A 22,092-nucleotide genomic window follows, 5' to 3' on the forward strand; every position below is an offset into this window, starting at 1 on the left:
GTGTCCAAAACGCACTCCCTCCCCCCTTTTGTGTTCCGTGTTTGCCTACCAGCCCATCTTTGCAACTTTCTCAGCAAAACGAAGCTCAAGCCGCGAGGCTTGTCTTCTGCTTCCTGTCTGCCCTGCCGCACACAAATAGCCGAACGGAAGTATTCTCCGACGTCAGCGCTGACATCGGAGGGCAGGCTTTGCTTAAGCCCTCCCTCCGACGTCAGCGCTGACATCGGAGAACGCTTGCGATCGGCTATATGTTAGCTGCAGGGCAGGCAGGAACAGAAGACGAGCCTCGTGGCTCGAGATGTATTGAACTCCGTGGGTCCCCCGTCCAGCTCTCTCCTGTCCACGTGGGGCGGACCGCCCCTCTCCCTAGACTGGTGGTACTGCCCTGATGGCGGCCCTGACCGTACGGCACACCAGGCAACATCTCGCGGCACACTAGTGTGCCGCGGAACAGCGGTTGAAAAACACTGCATTAGACAACCTGCAGTCTTTGGGTTTAATTGTCAACTTCAAAACACTACACCTTGCTCCTATTCACTCACTCACATTCACTGGAGCACACCAAAAACACCATCACAACATGTGCCTATCTCCCCAGAGGGGAACAGATGAGAGAATCCTCACATTTTCCAGTGCATCAAATTTCATAGAAGACTCCACATGCGGCCCTTACAATGGCAACTCAAGTTATGCCGGAATCAACTGATTTCAATTCCAGATAGAAACATAGAAACATAGAAGATGACGGCAGAAAAGGGCTACAGCCCATCAAGTCTGCCCACTCTGCTTACCCACCCCCTGTCTATGCCCTAATGACCCAATTTCCTTATCTTGACCCTCGTAGGGATCCCACATGGGTATCCCATTTATTCTTAAAGTCTGGCACGCTGTCTGCCTCGATCACCTGCACTGGAAGCTTGTTCCAATGATCAACCACTCTCTCTGTGAAGAAATACTTTCTGGTGTCGCCATGAAATTTTCCGCCCCTGAGTTTGAGTGGGTGCCCTCTTGTGGCCGAGGGTCCCTTGAGAAAGAAAATATCATCTTCCACTTCGACACGTCCCGTGAGGTACTTAAATGTTTCGATCATGTCTCCCCTCTTCCTACGTTCCTCAAGAGTGTAGAGCTGCAATTTGTTCAGTCTCTCTTCGTACGAGAGACCCTTGAGCCCCGAGATCATCCTGGTGGCCGTCCGTTGAACCGATTCAATTCTGCGCACATCTTTACTGTAATGTGGCCTCCAGAATTGCACACAGTACTCCAGATGAGGTCTCACCATGGCCCTGTACAACGGCATTATGACTTCAGGCTTTCGGCTGACGAAACTTCTATTGATACAACCCAATATCTGCCTTGCCTTAGATGAAGCCTTCTCCACTTGATTGGCAGTTTTCATGTCTGCACTGATGATTACTCCTAAATCTCGTTCTGCTGAAGTCCTAGTTAAAGTTTCTCCCTTCAAGAAGTATGTCCTGCATGGATTTCTGCTTCCGAGGTGCATGACCTTACATTTCTTAGCATTGAAGCCTAGCTGCCAGGTTGAGGACCAACTTTCCAATGTAAGCAGGTCCTGCGCCATATAATTCTGTAAACTGCATTCACTTACTATATTACATAGTTTGGCGTCATCGGCGAATAGTGTTATTTTACCTTGAAGCCCTTGAGTCAGATCCCCTATGAATATGTTGAAAAGGAGTGGACCCAGGACCGAGCCCTGCGGCACTCCACTGGTCACCTCCGATGTTTTAGAGAGGGTACCATTAACCACCACCCTCTGAAGTCTGCCACTCAGCCAATCATTGACCCATGCAGTTAGTGTCTCTCCTAACCCCATCAATTCCATCTTGCTTAGCAGCCTGCGGTGTGGGACACTGTCAAAAGCTTTCCTGAAGTCCAGGTACACGACGTCCAAAGACTCTCCCAAGTCCAAATTCTTGTTACCCAGTCAAAGAAGCTGATGAGATTGGATTGGCAGGACCTACCCTTGGTGAATCCATGCTGACTGGGATCCCGAAGATTCCCTTCATTCAAGATCGTGTCCAATTTGCTTTTAATTAGTGTTTCCATGAGTTTGCACACTATTGATGTGAGACTCACCGGTCTATAATTCGCAGCCTCTGCCCTGCAACCCTTTTTATGCAGAGGAATGACATTAGCTAATTTCCAGTCCAGGGGAACTTTCCCCTTACTTAGGGAGAGATTGAATAGCTCAGCCAACGGTTTCGCCAGGACATCGCTCAATTCTCTGAGCATTCTTGGGTGCAAATTGTCTGGTCCCATGGCTTTGTTCACCTTGAGTCTTGCCAGTTCACTGTAAACTTCACCTGGTGTGAACTCAAAATTCTGAAACGGGTCTTCTGTGCTTTGTGTTGCCTTCAACTGGGGACCGTGTCCCGGTGCCTCACAGGTGAAGACTGAGCAGAAGTATTCATTCAGTAGTTCAGCTTTATCGGAATCTGCTTCCAGGTAACTTCCGTCCGGTCTTCTAAGGCGTACTATCCCGCCTGTGTTCCTTTTTCTGTCACTAATATATCTGAAGAAGGATTTGTCCCCCTTTTTAATGTTTTTTGCCAGAATTTCTTCCACTTGAAGTTTTGCCTCCCTAACTGCCATTTTGACCGCTGTAGACCTGGTCCTATATTCTACTTTTGCCTCTCTTTTCTCCGTGCGCTTGTAGGAGAGAAACGCTTTTTTCTTCTCCTTAATGAGGTGCGAGATCTCCGCGGTGAACCATTGGGGTTTATTGTTTCTTTGTCGTTTATTTACTGATTTTATGAAGCGGCTAGTTGCTTCATGTATGGTTGATTTCAGTGTTAACCACTTAGCTTCTACATCATCAGTCTCCGCTTGGTCCTGCAGCGTCTGATGGACGAAATCTCCCATGCGTGTGAAGTCTGTGCCCCGGAAATTGAGTACCTTTGTTTTCGTGTTTGATCTAGGGAAGCCTTTCCTAAGGTTGAACCATACTATATTGTGGTCGCTGGAGGCTAGCGTATCTCCTACTGAGACCTCTGAAACGCTTTCCCCGTTGGTGAGTACCAGGTCGAGGATCGCCTGGGCCCTAGTGGGCTCCGTTACCATTTGTTTGAGACGTGCTCCCTTTATGGAGGTTAAGAGCCTCCTGCTACCGCTGGTTGTCGCTGAAAATGAGTTCCAGTCTGCATCAGGCATATTGAAGTCCCCTAGCAGTACAGCTTCTCCTCGTAGAGTGATATTCTCTATGTCTTCAATTAATTCTGCGTCCATGTCTTCCAGTTGTCTTGGGGGTCTGTAAACCACACCTAGATACAGGCATTTTTCTCTGCCTCTTGCCAGGTTTACCCAGAGGGACTCCCCGGTGTACTTGACATCTGTGATCCTGGTGGTTTTGATGTCCTCTTTAATGTATAGAGCTACCCCCCCTCCTAACCTGCCCTCTCTGTCCTGATGAAGTAGATTGTAGCCCGGTATAGCCATATCCCACCCATGTGAGTCCGTGAACCAAGTTTCAGATATTGCCACCACATCTAGGTCGGCATTCCTTATTTCAGCCTCCAATTCTAGAATTTTGTTACCTAAACTGTGTGCATTGACATACATGGCCCTCCATATCTTGTGTTTGCTAAGTCCCTGTGAGGCGTATCCTACCCGAGTCGGTGTGACTCCCAAAGAACTGTTTGCAATGTGGGTACTTACCTTGGACATGGAAGCGGAGTTTCGACTCACCTCATCAGGATAATTCCTTTCTGCACTAATATGTGAATGGGTACCCTCCCCCAACTTACCTAGTTTAAAGCCCTGTGAAGCAGGCGGGCTAGTCGGTGTCCGAAGACGTTCTTACCCTGTCAAGACTTCTCCTCAGTGGTGGATACCTTCATCTTCATTTCAGGATGGTTGTTTGTTCCAACCTCCACCACCTCATCTTACCATTACAACAAATGCTTCAAAATCCAAGGCTGATGGACTATAAAGGAACTATGCCTCCATATAAATCACTTAAAGATTTGCTCAGTCTATTATGCCCTATGAGCCTTCCAACCATGCATCCAACACAAAACAACTCCTCATACAAACAGCTAACCAAATGGCGATGTTCTATGTAAGCAAACAAGGAAGTTCTGGATCCCTGCTTCCCTGCAGAGAGGCCTATCACTTTTGGTGCTTTGCTCTGTGTCTTCAAGTGGACCTGCAAGCAGTATATATTCCAGGAAAATCAAACGTGATAGCAGACTTCTTCAGCCACAAACTCAACACTCACAAATGGACCCTGGCCCCCTACAGTACTTCTGTCCATTTGCCTTTTCTTCTCTCTCCTATCTATTCCCTCACTACATCTGCCTCTGACATATTCATCATTCCACTTTAGCTCTTTTCTGCCTCTCACCCTTCTTCTCCTCTTGTTCACTTTTCAGCTACCTATCAAATTTCCATCTTCTCTCCCATTCCCCATCTCATTCCTTCCTCCACTCTTCATTCCCTTGCTTCTTCTACATACTCCCCATTACCAAATTTCTACCCTCTGAAATAACTATCCTCCCTCTATGTCCTTGTTATCGCATCCTCCCTTTCCTGGCCTCTCTCTCAGGGTTCTACCATTCTCAGCGTCTTTCTTCCTTCACTCTTGTAGTCCAGCATCTGTTCCCTCTTCCTTTCCTCTCCACCCTTGTAGCCTGACATCTTCCTGTCCCTTCTCTCTTCCCTTCTGCACTCTCCCCCATGATCTAGCATTTTCTCCAATCTCTTCCCTCAATCTCATTGTCAGGAATAATTCCATCACTCCCTTTTGCTTCTGGCTCCAACATCTCCCTCTTTTTCCCATCATCTTCTCCTGTGTATGTCTCTCCCTCTCTCATCCATCCCCATGTCCAATATCTCTATGTCTCCCTCCCTTGTGCCCTGGGTGTAGTATCTCCCTTCCCCCTCACCCCATGCAGCATTCTCTCCCTTCTTCCTTTCCACTGCCATATTCCGTTTCTTTCCCACTGTCCACCAACCATCTCTCTCCCTGCCTTGTGTCCTAGGTCAAACATCTCTATCCCCACATGCAGCTTCTCTCCTTTCCTCTCTACATCATTACATGCAAACATTTTTCCTCTCCCCATGAAATATCACTCTCTCCTATCCACCCCTATGTCCAATGACATGTGTTTTTCACTTTAAAACAAAACAAAACCCCATATCAGTTTGTGCAGCATCTTCTATTCCTTCCCTCCCCTTCCACCACTCAAAGCTCTCTCTCCCTAAGTTGTTGCTTTAACGGGCAGCAAAAGAGAGGCTTCTGGGTTAGCAGCAGGCAGTGTGTGCAATTTGCTGCCATGACCCAGAAACAACATTTTAGGGACGGACATCACAGAGTGAGCTAGGATGACTGAAATTCTGCCTAACATGACCACTCCCCAAGCCAATAACTCTTACAAATATATGCATTTTCAATGCAAAAATATTTATTCAATTTCTATTAAAATACCACTTAATTACAATGGAGCTTTTTAAGACCCCATAATAAATATATATATGAAGGAGAATTCTCACAGCAGGTTTCAATCATCTCTGCCTGTGGAGACATGCATGGTGAGGGGAGAGGGTGAAATTGCACATAATGGATGGGAAGAAGAGAGAGATGGTGCATGGAGGGAGATAGAGAGAATGGACACAGAGCACAAGGTAGGGAGAAAGAGAGGTGTTGAAGAGAGGGGGGAGGGAAGAGATACAATGGAGGGGGAGGGGGAGAAGGAAGGAGATGTTGGATCCAGGAGCAGAATAGAGTGATGGAGAGATGCCTGGAAATGGGAGTGCTATTATTAAAAATAATAATAATAAACACAAAACTCAGAAAGAAATGGTTTAAAAATACTTACTTGAGGAAGTCTGTTTCTCTTTGGATTCTCATGGCATCAGTACTTGTCAGTCTTTTCCTGGTAGTTGGATCTGCAGAGCCATTGAACTAGAATTTAAAAAAAGATCTTGAGAACAGTGATATCATGTTTCCAAGTTTATTAAAATTTGATATACCACCTTAAAACTGTTAAAGCGGTTTACAATACATTAAAATTATAAAATCAATGACATACCATCAGTACTTTGGGTAGATACAAGACAAATCGAGACAAAAGGGAAGAGGGGTGGAACTATAATCATTTATAGGAAAGAAAGGAACAGGATAGCATGATAGGTTAGGGGAACTATGCTCTTCCTTAGGAGATGTTTAGTAGGGAGAGGTCTGTGATTTCCTTTTTTCTCGGAAGAAGATCATAAATTGTAAGCGTCCCGAAACATGAAGGTTTTTAAGTTTGTTTTAAATTTATCGATATTTTCCTCTTCTTTTAAATGCGCCGGTAATGAAGCCAACATAGATTTAGTCAAGAGAAATCCTGTCTCACCAATCTACTGCATTTCTTTGAAGAGATGAATGAACATGTGGATAAAGGTGAGCTGGTTGATATTGTGTATTTGGATTTTCAAAAGGTATTTGATAAAGTACCTTATAAAATACTTCTGAGGAAGTCATAGGATAAGAGGTAATGTCTTAGTATGGATTAAGAACTGGTTGAAAGAGAAAACAGAGAGCAGGTTTAATTGGTCAATATTCTCAATGGAGAAGGGTAAATAGTGGGGTTTCCCAGGGGTCTGTGCTGGGACCACTGCTTTTTAACAGATTTATCAATGATCTAGAATGGGAATAACTTTTTTTTTTTTTTTTTCATTATTATTTTTTATTTCCAAGTTTTACATAAAGTGTACAAAATATTAAAATACAATTGATGAATACACAATATCACTTTTATATCTAATACATCATATTCTAAATATATTATTTTCCCCTCTCCCTCCCCCCACCCTTCTATTACTTTTCAATCATACATTACATATTGTATATCATATTATAGCATATTATGTAAAAATTATTTTCACTACCCCCCCTCTATGTGTGTCACAAAGAAGATATTGAAAAGAAGAAGAAAAATCCTACTATTTATTCATTGCAATATTTTGTCAATGGCCCCCATATTTTTATAAATTTAGTATATGTCCCTCTTTGTATTGCTATTGCTCTTTCCATTTTGAATATATGACATATTGTATTCCACCAAAATGTATAATTTAGGTTATTATAATTCTTCCAATTGTTGGTTATATGTTGAATGGCAACCCCTGTCATAATTAATAAAAGCTTGTTATTTTCTGGTGAAATTTGACTTTTTTTTCTCATCATCATTCCAAATAACACTGTATCATAAGATATTGCTATATAATTTTCCATCAATTTATTAATTTGTGGCCAAATTGCATTCCAAAAACTTTTAATAACTTTTATTGATTATGACAGGAGTCGCCATTCAACATATCACTAGTAATTGGAAAAACTGCAGAAGATTAAATTATACCTTCTGGTGGAATTCGTCATGTCACATTTATAAAATGGAAAGCATAATTGCTATTCAAAACAGGAATTATAATAAATTTAAAAATATCTGGGGGCCATTGACAACTTACTGTAATGAACAGACACCATTTTCTATTGAAAGTATATTTGCAAATGGGGGGAGGAAGGTGGTTTAAAGTTTACTGTAGGTTTAATCAATAGAAAATAATATTTATATTTGTATATTTTTGATTTAATGTTAAAGGAAAGGGTGGGTGGGAAGGGAATAAATTTATATATTTGATGTTATACTAGAAAGAAATTCAAGTGATGTATTTAATTTCAAATGTTTTATTATTTGTACACTTGTAGGATTGAAAAATGAATAAAGAATATAAAAAAAAATAGAATGGGAATAACTAGTGCAATAACTAAATTTGTTGATGACACAAAGTTGTTCAAAGTTATTAAATTGCAAGTGGATTTTGAAAAATTGCAAGAGGGCCTTGTGAGACTAGACATTAAAATGGCAGATGACATTTAATGTGAGCAAGTGCAAATTGATGCATGTGGGAAAGAGGAACACAAACTATAGCTACGTGGTGCAGGGTTCCATGTTAGGAGTCACTGTCCAGGAAATGAATCTAGGTGTCATTGTTGAGGATATGTTGAAACTCTCAGCTCAATGCATGGCAGTAGCTAAGAAAGCAAATAGAATATTAGGAATTATCAGGAAAAGAATGGAAAACAAAGATGAAAATGTTATAATGCCCTTATATCGCTGTATGGTATGGCCATGCCTCTAATACTGTGTTAAATTCTGGTTGTTGTATCTCAAAAAAGATGTAATAGAATTAGAAAAGGTACAGAGAAGGGCGATGAAAATGATAAAAGAGATGGGATGACTTCCCTATGAGGAAAGGCTAAAGCAGCTAGGGCTCTTCAGTTTGGAGAAGAGAAGGCTCAGGGGTGATATGAGAAAAGTATATAAAATACTGAGTGGAGTGGAAAGGGTAGATATGACTTGCTTGTTTACTCTTTCCAAAAATACTAGGACTAGGGGGCATGCAATGAAGCTACTAAGTAGTAGATTTAAAACAAACTGGAGAAAATATTTCTTCATACAATGTGTAATTACATTCTGGAATTTGTTGCTAGAGAATGTGGTGAAATCAGTTAGCTTAGCGGGGTTTAGAAAAGGTTTGTATTTTCCTAAAAGAGAATTCCATGGGCCATTACTGAGATGACTTGGGGAAATCCAATGCTTATTCCTAGGATAAGCAACATAAGAACATAAGAATATAAGAAGTTGCCTCCACCGGGTCAGACCAGAGGTCCATCGCGCCCAGCGGTCCGCACCCGCGGCGGCCCATCAGGTCCATGACCTGTCAAGTGGTTCCTGCCTCATCCTAAAAAAACCTATCACTACTTCTATCCGTATCCCTCAATCCCCTTAATCTGTTTTACTACTTGCTAGAGACTTGGGACCTAGGTTGGCCACTGTTGGAAACAGGATACTGGGCTTGATGTACCTTCAGTCTGTCCCAGTATGGCAATTCTCATGTTGTTAAGTACACAATAATAATAAGCAAAAAAAGAAACAAAAAGCATCAGGGTTGAAAAAGCAAGTGAATCTTTTATTACAAGGCCTGACACAGACCATGTTTCAGCAACTGTGCTTGCGTCAGGGATTAATCTATGTTGCCCTTTCAATAAGCAAATAATATTCAACAAATTGACACTGTGGTGAGTTTCCTTCAAACTGTGCCAAGACGGTGTAATAAAGAGTCACTTGCTATTCCAAACCTGAAGTCTCTTGGTGGGTTTTTTGTTGTTGGGTTTTTTTGCTTGTTGATTAACAAGTTTCCTTTGTATTCGATATACCACCCATCAGCACAGCTATCTGAGCATTTCACAATTAGGTGGGCTCATAATCTAACTACAGTACCTGAGGCAAGGTAGGGCTAAGTGACTTACTGAATGACTGGGTACAAATATCAGATGGTCATTTTGCTGGTAAGATTTGCTTCTTTGTGGATGCCACCCCTCATGGTGTGGTTAACATGAGCTTGAGAAATGGTCTGAAATCGCAGCTAAGATTTAGTGCTATGAAATGCAAGGTTATGCATTTGGGCTGTAAAAACTTGAGGGAATGGTATAATTTAGGGGGTGAAGAACTTTTGTACATGGAAGAGGAGCAAGACTTAGGTGGCATAAGATGAAGGAGAACGTGGATAGATTCAGAAGTAACCTCAGAAAATATGTTTTCAGAGGAAAGGGTGGTGAATGCTTGGAAAGTGCATTTGAATTCAATAAAGCTTTGGACCAGTACATTGGATCTCTAAAGATGAGGAAGGGATAGTAGATGGAATGGTTTGGCGGGGTGGGTAAGCAGAGTGGGCAGACTTGATGAGCTTTAGCCCTTTTCTGCTGTCATTTTCTATGCTTCTAGATAGGCCATGTGGTCTTTATCTGCCTTCATTTTTTCTATGTAAAGATGCTTACCTGTAACAGGGGATCTCCATAGAGAGCAGGTTGAAATCAGCCATACTAGTGGGCAATCTTTAGTAAAGTGTTGCCTCTTCTTGGTCTTAAATGAAGTTTTTCCAGATAAACCCAGTGATGAAGAAGAAGCTGACTATTATATGAAAAGTTCTTATAGCACCATCAGACGTAAGGAATGATTTCTTTGGAACAGGCAGTAGTGAGAAGGAAAGGAATGGATCGAGGACAAAGCATTGGCTCTGCAGATTTCTTCAACAAGCACAAAGTGAAGGTAATCAATAAATGATTCCATGGTCCTTACCTAATGTTCAATTGTGGCAACCTGAAACAGGGCATAGCAGTGAGTAATACAGTCTGCAAGTTGGAGAAAGGGCATTCGGACATCAATTCTCCTGTCTGTTCTAATTCAAGGAGATAAACATAAAGAAGAGCTTTGGTGCTGGAGAAGGATTTTATGCGTGCCGTGGACAGCCAGAAGAACTAACAAATTGATTCTGGAAGAGATTAAACCGGTTATGTCACTCAAAGCCCAAATGATAAAGTTACGACTGTCATATTTTGGTCACACTGTCAGAAGAGAAAGACAGGAAAGAGAAAGAAGGACATTATACTTGGAATCAACTGCCCCCACAGATCGGATCCCTTAAAAGACTCCTGAACTTTAAGAAAGCAATAAAAACATAACTCCCCTAACTCCCCTGCCTACTGTAGATGGATTACCGAGAAATATATATTATTACTGGATCTTCAGTATGTGTCACGTTAGGATAAAAATTTATATTAAAATATCTTTGACTATAATTATGGCAAATTATAACCTGTAAACTATATATTATGTATATTGGTATTAGATTGCTAGTTTGTGTCGAGTTAGAATAAAAAATTGTATTGTAACTATGACAAATTGTAACCAGTTAACTGTTAACCTGTAACCCGTTCTAAGCAAGTTGGGGAGAATGGGATAGAAAAAAATTAAATAAATAAATATCTTTGTATTGTGTTCAACAGAAGAGGAAATGCATTTCTGGTTTTATTTCTCCAGTGTTGAAGTACTGGCTGACTCTTGCTGTAGCTGGTGGGGATCTCCAAGCACCGCTAGATGAGGACCTCCTCCAAAGGTGACAAGAACTCCCTTCCACAACATAACCCCTACATACATAGCTTCCAAACTACACCAGTACACCCCCAATCGCCCTCTTCGCTCAACCGCGGAAAGATGACTGCGCATCCCCCATGGAAAATCCCTCCAGATAGAAACGACCCAGAAACGCTCATACAGTCACTTCATCCCTCAGCTCTGGAACCAGTTGCCTAATCAGATAAGATCTCAGAACTCACTGATGACATTCCAGAGAGCAGTGAAGACCATACGTTTCAGCTGAACTGCGACAAGCAGCAAAGACCATTCTTTTCATCTAAACAGACTCTGACAGACTGCCTCCCCCTTTCTGTAACCCACCTTGGTGCCCCTGTATTTAATGATCAATCTCAAACTTAGGGCTCCTTTTACTAAGGTGTGCTAGCGGTTTTAGCGTGCGCTGCATTGCCGCACGCACTACACGCTAATGCTTCCATAGAGCTTGCTTAAGCATTTTCCATTTAGCACAGGGTTCATGTGCGCGGCATTGTAGCGCGCGCTAAAAACGCTAGCGCACCTTAATATAAGGAGCCCTTAGTCTCTGTGAAATTACAACAAATTTTTTCCCGTTGTACCCACTTCCCTAAGACCTGTCATGTCCCCACTTTTGTATAATGTCTGCACTGTGAATGTCCTGATGTAACCTGTTCTGAGCTTCGGGGAGGATGGGTTACAAATTGAAATAAATAAATAAATAAAATTCTACCAAGCATAGCAGTCACTGGCAGCATCCTTGAGCCACTGAGGTGCCAGCATCTGTGACTTTAGGGACGCTGCTGCTGCCTGCCAGATTTGGTAAAAGGGATTTTTGGCCACCTTCAGAGGAAGACTTAAGCTGACATAGCTTGCGGGTCCTCACCAGCTGGAGTATTTATATTTTATATTTACATTAGAGGCTCTGGCAGAGACCATATTTACAAAGAATGTATTCTTCCCGATTAATATTTCCAAATTAATAGTGTCTTTGATTATTTGTAAATGGGTCTCTACCAGAGCCTCCAATTTAGTAGCATAATTAAATGAAATAACTACTTCTGAAGTTTATGGGGACAGAAGAGAGTACTTGCGGAGACAGATTTAATTGCAGTGGGGATAGGCAGGGACAGATTTGATTCCAGCAGGGACAGGTTTGATAACAGTGGGAATGGGCCATCCGGTACAAACTTGACAAGAAATGGTGTAAAACACCCTGAGGAGTCTATCCCTTTTGATTTTAGTAAAAATCGATGGGTCTTGAGGCAGATAGAGGCTTCAGAAAAAAAAAGATCGTTTAAAATCCAAGATGGCTGTCGCCAGAAAATGTGCGCCAAAAATGGCCTGAGAAGACTTTATTGAAAAACAAAAAACATTGAAATAGGAGGTTTGGAGGTGGGGGACCTGAACCCTGACCCCAGAAACCCTCAAAAAATGAATTCTTTTAACCCTCCCCCCATTTTCCCCTGGAAAATAATGGGGCTGTACTTACAGTTCTGTAAAGGTGCCTGCCTGGCAGCTTTCTTTGCAGCTTAAGGGAAAGGAAGGACTTTTTGCTTCAGAACTTCATAGAAACAACTCCAAACATAGAAATTTTTGGGCTTCCAGTCAATCCAACTCTGACCAAGATCACTATCCCCACAGAACCTCGAAGCACAGCTTTGAAGCCGGTTCCCTGATACCCCGAGGGTTCTTACTCAGGGTGGCCACAGCCTACACTCAAGCCTCTGATAAAATTTCAAAAGGCGAGCTGGCTCCCGGGGAAATAGACTCTGAGACCTAAAGTGGCACACAGCAGGCTGGCTCCACAGGTCCACCCGAAGGTTTGCCCTACGAGCTGCAGTCTGATTCCATGGAATCTACGCCCTTTCCTAGGCAGAGAATTCCCAAATATGAGGAAGCCTCAGAAAAAAACAAACTAATAACTGAAAATAAGAAAAACTAAGCAGAGCAGATCAGAAACACTAAGCAGAGCAGATAACAAACATCTCTGTGCAGTTCACTTGGAAAAGGAAAAACTGAAGGGGGCATTCCACTCCACTGGGAATGAGGGAGGTGCTGAAAGCTGTGATAGACACACTTCTGCAAAACTGGTTCGCGGCAATGAATTGATCACCTAATGTACTGATTCCTGTGTAGATGTAACAGAAGGGTTACTCTGTTATTCTATGACACTGTGTCTAAATATCTGGGATGCCCCTGACCTGACCTTGCCCCTCCTATAGCCATGTCCCCTTTTGGGTTGTTTGCGAGATACTTTAGGCATGCGTTATAAAATAGTACCTGGGCAGATGCATGCATAAATCCAAATTAATACCAATACCAATTAAGTGCCAATCAAGTGCCTCTTCATCTTATGCCCCCTATGTCAATAACAACTGAATAATTAGATTATGCCTGCATCGGGGCTCTGCAACCTATACAGGCAGGAGGCTGATTGATGCTCAGTGCATGGCATTATGTTCATGTTAATGTTAGTACACCCAACTTGTGCAACCCAGTTATAGAATTGCACCTTATATATTTAGATTAAAATAAATGGATTGCTGTGGCAGCAGTATATTCAGTGCCACTGACCATTGGTGTAATGGTACTGAACAAATGTATTAATTTAAAAGTACCATTTAGAATTGACCAGGTGTTTCATCAGATCCAGTACTAAGCCAATCATGCAGTGCCGCCATGCAGCAGTGACCAAACATTCATTACTGCTCAGTTAGAGCAAATGGACCTGCCCCCAAAAAGCTTCTCTTACCTCTGACTGCTGAAACTGCAGCACTGAAGCTGGACCCTCCCTATGAGTTGGCGCTCCCAAACGACTTTCTAAGAACCGTGGACTTTTTAAAACTCTGTGGCTTATCCATCCATCAACCTCTACATCTAAAATTATGTGCACAATATATAAAAAGTCAGTATCCTTTATTTCAATATACATTTCATCTGTCTAGAGAGCACAATTTTACAATTTATTGCTTAATAGCCAAGGTTTCCCCCCCAGTCTAATTCAGGAAAGATTAAGGGGGAAAGTTATTAATATGGACTACTGTTATGATGGGTTATTTTACTGTTACCCCTGGTTATTAGTAAATAGGTCTCACTGAAAAAAAATGGGACCAGTACTAAAATAGCACAAGTTATGGTAAAACAGACCATCTTAACAGTAACCCAAGTTGAAAACTACCCCCCTAATTCAATAATTACACCTGTGTCTTACACCATCTTAAAATCAACCCAATCATAATGCATATTGATATGTTTTAATATGATCCAGTGTTGAATGCTGTAGTTTTCAACAGAGGGGGCAAAGAGAAGTCATAAAGGTATGGGAGAAACTAACCACATAGGCAGATTACCATGTTGAACTGGAAGATCTAACAGAATTTGAGAGAAATGTAGACAATTTTCTGTGATTTTATTTTTAGTACCTATTTATCCTTTATTACCAGGGACAAGTTATCTTCTGAAATAATGGAGAAAGGTGGTAGAAAATCCAGTGACATTCCCTCAAAAAAATGTCTTTTGTTGGACTAAAGGCTGGACCATAGGTCATCCTACTAGTACAAAGTCCTTTGAAACTGCTACACCTGCCTTTGTCTCAAGCACTGATGTTAGCTTGACCTTTACAAGAACTGCCTTCTTTAAAGAAAAAACAGTCTCTTTCATGTGGTGGGTGGATTTGCCAAGGTAGAGAGGAAAGAGTTTGTAGAGTAAAGCTATGATCATTCATGAGGTCAACTATCTCATTTAACTTTTCTACAAAAAAGATTTTCACTCATGCACTTCTCAAAGTTCATATGCCCTTAGGCCAACTTTCTTACTCTTATGGTCAATGAAGACATGGGAGCTGAGATTCTGAATGCCTCATATGCTGAGAGTGCTTCTGGTGCCGATCCTTTACTTGACAGTGCAATACTTCAAGAACTAGGCTTACTTGCTTGCACACTTTTTCCAGTACCAAATGTTTTCCTCTGTTGGGTGTTCTTTTTACTGCACAGAGGCAGATTCCTGCATAGATTACCACTGTTTCTGTACTGAGGGCTTTCCTTGGACAGAGGATATTTTCTATATCAAGTCTCTTGAATTAGGGATTCACAGTTTTTTTCCTCAGTGTAGAGTGAGATCTCTGTGTCATGGCTTTCAGCTTAGACATTGTGGACTGATCAGGCCTTTCCAATAGCAGCCTTTGTAGTAGTGTGGTTGCCGCCTGTGCTGAACAACCCTACACCATCGCCTCCAGTTTCGTTTTCTTCCCTAAAAAATGCCTCATACGGCTATTTTCTCCTCTTTGGATAAGGATCTAGCCCCAAGAGTTCAGTGGTGTCTGCTTCCCTCCTAGTCTCTCTCTTCTTGTGTATGGGGGAGGGTGCCATGTAAGTCAATAACTGGAGGTCCTTCATTTTAAAATGTCCTATATTTTACGACATTGTGATCCAGTTCAACACAGCAAAAGCACTTACAGTGGGTGTCTGAAGCTGCCATCTCCTGCCCACGGGAAAACCTTTTGAATCTGGTTGGCATAAAGATGGTGGCTACGGAAAAACACTGTGAAGAAGAATTGGGGGGTGGGGGGAGAACACAAGTGAAAGCACAGACAAAAATAGACCAAGGAGATCTGAATGGACAGCAGCTGCACAAAAGTCCATGCATACACACAAAAAAACCTGGTATTCTCTCATTCTGATTTAAGGGTTTCTCATTCTGTAGTCCAAAATGAGAGACCCTAAAATTAGAATGAGAGAACACCAAACATTGTTAACAACTTATTGATCCTACAGTCAATTCTGATCAGGCCTGCTTCTGGGCTGCTAGTGCTAGTGCTATTGATGCCCTGGACATTCAAGAGGCAAGAATAAAGATGGTAATGGGGTGCAGGGCTCCTTAACTGGATATTTGACTGGGGTTCCCCTCCAATGATATGGCAATGAGCAAGCTGCCACATGAGGGACTTCAGACAGCTCCTGCTATTATACGTAGCTGTGATATGGTGGAGCACTGGTGCTCTGCTCACTGATAAGATGGGTTGGTTCCCCTGTGCGGTCACCTACCTAGCGTTTCCTTTCCTCTGGCTCTGGCCATTGTGAAAGGCAAATATCTTAACTGTACCTTGAAAGGTTTGAGATGTCACATTCCAATCAGACTTGCTTTCCTCATTTAGGTCTTTCTTTTTCTCTTTGGCAGGAGACATGCTTTCTTCCAGATCCTAAGGGAAACAGAGTAAGATTTAAGTCTGTTCTGAAAACATCTCTCTTTTGCGAGGCCTTTTCTTCTGCAGCATGATGGCAGTGTTGTGATCTGGTTATCTTTCTCCTTCTCATTAGTTTTTAGTATATCTGTTTGCCCTGACCTGTTGTGACTGTTTTATATATGTTAATGTTTGATTCTTCTGCTTTGTTATTGAGTTTTGTTCCTATCTGTTGTGTGCTATCCTATCATTTTAATGGAGTCCCTTTTTTGTTTATTTGCTATTGCAATTTGCTTTGAAAGACAATATATTAAGTCTAATAATAATAAAGCATACAGTAACTCTTATGAAATGCATGGAGTCCCAAAAATTAGTCTGCTGCAAGAGAAGTAATAGAATAAACCTATTAAAGCTGCTAATAATTAGAGGGCATGTGATTCCTTTTAGGTAGTAATGTTAGAATGGATGGACAAAGGAGACCCCATAGACATCATATATCTAGATTTCCAAAAAGCCTTTGACAAGGTGCCCCATGAACGTCTACTCCGGAAACTGAAGAACCATGGGGTGGAAGGAGACGTACATAGATGGATCAGAAACTGGTTGGAGGGTAGAAAACAAAGGGTAGGAGTGAAGGGTCACTACTCCGACTGGAGGAGGGTCACGAGTGGTGTCCCGCAGGGCTCGGTGTTCGGGCCACTGCTATTTAATATCTTCATAAATGATCTAGAAACAGGGACGAAGTGCGAGATAATAAAATTTGCGGACGACACCAAACTATTTAATGGAGCTCGGACTACAGAGGACTGCGAAGAATTGCAAAGGGACTTGAACAAACTAGAAGAATGGGCGGCGAAATGGCAGATGAAGTTCAACATTGAGAAATGTAAAGTATTACATGTGGGGAGCACAAACTCGAGGTACAACCAGTGGCGTACCTAGGGTATGTGGCACCCGAGGCCCATAATTTTTTGACACCCCCCCCATGTAAAAAAATATTTTTTGTAATAACCATGAAACTGAATAAATGGTCATAATAGAAACAGGAAGTGAAAATTTTCTTTTATTGAACCTCATATATGTAACCATTATTCCAAACATAACATAACATAACATAAATTATGTCTGAATTGTCATGACATCAGAAGTACATATGGAGTAGTTGCAGGTGATGCTTGGGACAGTTCTGATTGTGTTAGTTCGGTTTTATGTGTTTTTGAATAGAAGGGTTTTTATTTCTTTTTTGAAGGTTTTGTGGTTTTTGGTCGAGGTCAATAGGTTGTAGAGTTGGGGGTCGAATGTTGCAGCTCGAATGGCTAGGAGGTTGTCAAACTGTTTTTTTCTTTTGACGTTTTGGTTGGAGGGTGTGTGAATGGTGCGTGAGTTCTCCTATGTCTGGTTGAGGTGGACTGAATTATTTAGCTGAAGAAATTAGTTACCCCCCCATTCCACACACATTAATTCTCTTCCATTTTTGTTCCCATTATAAAAAACACTGATAAGTTCTCAGAAAAAAATACATTAAAATAAGAAGTGAAAACAAAGGCCCCTACAGATGAGAACATAACATAAGAATAGCCTAACTGGGTCAGACCAATGGTCCATCATGTCCAGTAACCCATTCTCATGGAAACCAATCCAGGTCACTAGTACCTGGTCAAAACCCAAAGAGTAGCAACATTCCATGCTACCGATCCAGGGCAAGCAGATGTTTCCCCCATGTCTTAATAACAGACTATGGACTTTTCCTCCAGGAATTTGTCCAAACCTTTCTTAAAACCAGCTACGCTATCTGCTTTTACCATAACTTCTGGCCACTTCATTTTTAAGCTGAGATCTTTCCTTCCAAACAGAGACTTTGCTAGATGTCAAATACAGCACAAGGTAACTTCACACGGACTTAGCTGTGCAGGAAATGTGAATCTCCTCATACACCCACCATATAGTGCAAAAATGTGTAAAGGTCTGGTTTTTTCTTTCGATCACTACATAGACTAATGCCACACAAGCAGTGCTGTTACAAACATATTCTGTAGGTCAGTGGTAAGGTTAACAAAGTTTCCTTCCTTGGACCAGAAGGAGATACTGACAAACCACTGGAAGAGATCCCAAAACAACTACCCAGGAACAACACCCAAAAACCCACTCAGTGTGTGAATCAGTTGAGTGGAGTGGACTAACTGGGGGGTGGAAATGGGCCCGGAGTTTGCTCAGCAGAATTTCCCAGAATTTCCCAGATCACCTCTTCCTCTCAACACATTGACGCGCTGCCACCACCACCACTAGGAACACCTCACCGGGTAGGCCAGCAATGTTATAAACTTTATAAAACACATTATTATATTTTCTTATAAAGCACATATTTTAACTGAACTCTCTGACATCCTCAGCCTTGCCATTCACAAAAATAGAAGGAAGAAAAGTTCCCATTTCCTGCTTTATCGTGTCCCCGGTTCTGGTTAGAATGGAGATTAATGTTTCCCTTACGTCTGAGTCATGTTATCAGTATTCAAATGCCAAGGTTATATAAGGATCACAAAATATTGGTTGATACTTGGAAAATTATAAAATCTATAAGTAATCTAACTCCTATTCCAATAACTAAATCAACGACTCAAACAATATGGCTCAATCCAAAGATCAAAGTTGGCGGTTTTAAAATTATCTGGAAACATTGGATGATTGCTGGAATTCGGATTTTAGAAGATGTAATAAATAAAGATAAACTGCTTGAATTTTCACAATTGCAAAATAAATTTGGTTTAAATAAATCACAATATTTCAGATGGATGCAATTGAAGCAGGCCATTCAGGTAGGGTTCCCTGAATGGAAAAATCTTAATAATTATCATAGTATAGAATTCTTATGTTTTCAGATAGATTCCATGGATCACCAAGCCGCAAGGTGGTATAAATTGATATCTGGATTCGTACATTAAAAAAATGGTCTTAGAGATATTTGGAGCATTGAGATTAAGCATCAGATTAATGCATCTCAATGGCCATGACTTTGGTCTTGGAGGATAAGATGTACACTGTCAGCATCTATGAGACAAACTTGGTTTTTTATTTTACATAGAGCTTTATGGACCCCTACACGTTTACATAGAATTGATAGCTCTAAGCACTAGCGACACTTGGAAAACATTAAGATATATAAATAACCTATCACCAGATCCAATTTGTAAATCACTAAATCAATCTATTTGGGTAAACTCCAGGATCAAAATTGGCGGATTTAAGATCGTCTGGAAACAATGGATAAGTGCAGGTATACGAACATTAAATGATGTCATTTCAGAAGGTTCACTGCTTAGTTTTTCACAATTGCAAAATAAATTTGGCTTAAATAAATCACAATATTTTAAATGGATGCAATTGAAGCAGGCCATTCAGGTAGGGTTCCCTGAATGGAAAAATCTTAATACTCAATATAGTCTGCAGGTTTTATGTTTCCAGGCGGATTTCTTGGGTCACCAAGCCGCAAAATGGTACAAATTGATATATGGATTTTTAAATAAAAAAAGAAAACTGGTCTTAGGGATATTTGGAGTATTGAGATTGGACAGACAATTTCTGCGTCTCAATGGCCACGATTTTGGTCCTGGAGATTAAGATCTACAAAGTCAGCATCTATGAGTCAAACATGGATGTTTTTATTACATAGAGTGTTATGGACCCCTACGCGCTTGCAAAAGATAGATAATACTAGATCCAATAGATGCTGGCATTGTAAATTAGAAATAGGGACGTTAGATCATCTAATTTTTTTTTGTCCCTGTGTAAATGCCTTTTGGAATATGATTTGGCCCCAAATTAACAAATTACTAGAAAATCATGTAGGACTCTCATATGACACTGTATTATTTGGAACTGCAATGAGAACTCAGAGTCCGATCTCAGTAAACAATAATAAACTACTATTAATATTGACAGGAGTCGCCATGCAACAAATAACTCAGAATTGGAAAGACTATACCAAATTAAATTATACGTTCTGGTGGAACTCTGTCTGTCATATATACAAAATGGAAAAAGTAATAGCATTACAACACGGGAACATTCATAATTTCAATAAAATTTGGCAACCATTGACTAATTATTCTAATGATTAGATTTCTTAGCACAATTATAATACTTATATAGAAAAGGGGTGGGATATGTATAATTTTTAGAATCATTAATTGGAAAAAGGGGAGGGATGTATAACTTTTGATTATATATAATATATACTGATTATAAATTAAGTTGTATTAATGATAGATACAATGATATATAGTAATTAATTATATCACTTGAATTTCAACTATTGTAAAAATTGAAAAATTCAATAAATAAAATTAAAAAAAAAAAAAAAAAGAAAAGGTACAGAGAAGGGCGATGAAAATGATAAAAGAGATGGGATGACTTCCCTATGAGGAAAGGCTAAAGCAGCTAGGGCTCTTCAGTTTGGAGAAGAGAAGGCTCAGGGGTGATATGAGAAAAGTATATAAAATACTGAGTGGAGTGGAAAGGGTAGATATGACTTGCTTGTTTACTCTTTCCAAAAATACTAGGACTAGGGGGCATGCAATGAAGCTACTAAGTAGTAGATTTAAAACAAACTGGAGAAAATATTTCTTCATACAATGTGTAATTACATTCTGGAATTTGTTGCTAGAGAATGTGGTGAAATCAGTTAGCTTAGCGGGGTTTAGAAAAGGTTTGTATTTTCCTAAAAGAGAATTCCATGGGCCATTACTGAGATGACTTGGGGAAATCCAATGCTTATTCCTAGGATAAGCAACATAAGAACATAAGAATATAAGAAGTTGCCTCTACCGGGTCAGACCAGAGGTCCATCGCGCCCAGCGGTCCGCACCCGCGGCGGCCCATCAGGTCCATGACCTGTCAAGTGGTTCCTGCCTCATCCTAAAAAAACCTATCACTACTTCTATCCGTATCCCTCAATCCCCTTAATCTGTTTTACTACTTGCTAGAGACTTGGGACCTAGGTTGGCCACTGTTGGAAACAGGATACTGGGCTTGATGTACCTTCAGTCTGTCCCAGTATGGCAATTCTCATGTTGTTAAGTACACAATAATAATAAGCAAAAAAAGAAACAAAAAGCATCAGGGTTGAAAAAGCAAGTGAATCTTTTATTACAAGGCCTGACACAGACCATGTTTCAGCAACTGTGCTTGCGTCAGGGATTAATCTATGTTGCCCTTTCAATAAGCAAATAATATTCAACAAATTGACACTGTGGTGAGTTTCCTTCAAACTGTGCCAAGACGGTGTAATAAAGAGTCACTTGCTATTCCAAACCTGAAGTCTCTTGATGGGTTTTTTGTTGTTGGGTTTTTTTGCTTGTTGATTAACAAGTTTCCTTTGTATTCGATATACCACCCATCAGCACAGCTATCTGAGCATTTCACAATTAGGTGGGCTCATAAGGCAAGGTAGGGCTAAGTGACTTACTGAATGACTGGGTACAAATATCAGATGGTCATTTTGCTGGTAAGATTTGCTTCTTTGTGGATGACACCCCTCATGGTGTGGTTAACATGAGCTTGAGAAATGGTCTGAAATCGCAGCTAAGATTTAGTGCTATGAAATGCAAGGTTATGCATTTGGGCTGTAAAAACTTGAGGGAATGGTATAATTTAGGGGGTGAAGAACTTTTGTACATGGAAGAGGAGCAAGACTTAGGTGGCATAAGATGAAGGAGAACGGGGATAGATTCAGAAGTAACCTCAGAAAATATGTTTTCAGAGGAAAGGGTGGTGAATGCTTGGAAAGTGCATTTGAATTCAATAAAGCTTTGGACCAGTACATTGGATCTCTAAGGAAGAGGAAGGGATAGTAGATGGAATGGTTTCGCGGGGTGGGTAAGCAGAGTGGGCAGACTTGATGAGCTGTAGCCCTTTTCTGCTGTCATTTTCTATGTTTCTAGATAGGCCATGTGGTCT

The 22,092-nt window shown here is 41.0% G+C and overlaps 1 protein-coding gene across 3 annotated transcripts in view; it reads right to left on the reverse strand.

Annotated features, from left to right (window-relative positions):
- Nucleotides 1-22,092, reverse strand: part of DZANK1 (double zinc ribbon and ankyrin repeat domains 1) — a 149,815-nt gene that overhangs the window by 94,683 nt on the left and 33,040 nt on the right. For all 3 annotated transcript variants that reach the window (XM_033937444.1, XM_033937446.1, XM_033937443.1), the window contains exons 7-9: nt 16,062-16,158; nt 13,714-13,838; nt 5,838-5,923 (exon numbers count right to left, since the gene is read on the reverse strand). In XM_033937444.1, the coding sequence (XP_033793335.1) occupies nt 5,838-5,923; nt 13,714-13,838; nt 16,062-16,158 (308 nt within the window). The remainder of the gene's footprint in view (nt 1-5,837; nt 5,924-13,713; nt 13,839-16,061; nt 16,159-22,092) is intronic.

Source organism: Geotrypetes seraphini, chromosome 3 (assembly GCF_902459505.1).
Source record: "Geotrypetes seraphini chromosome 3, aGeoSer1.1, whole genome shotgun sequence".
Lineage (NCBI taxonomy): Eukaryota > Metazoa > Chordata > Amphibia > Gymnophiona > Dermophiidae > Geotrypetes > Geotrypetes seraphini.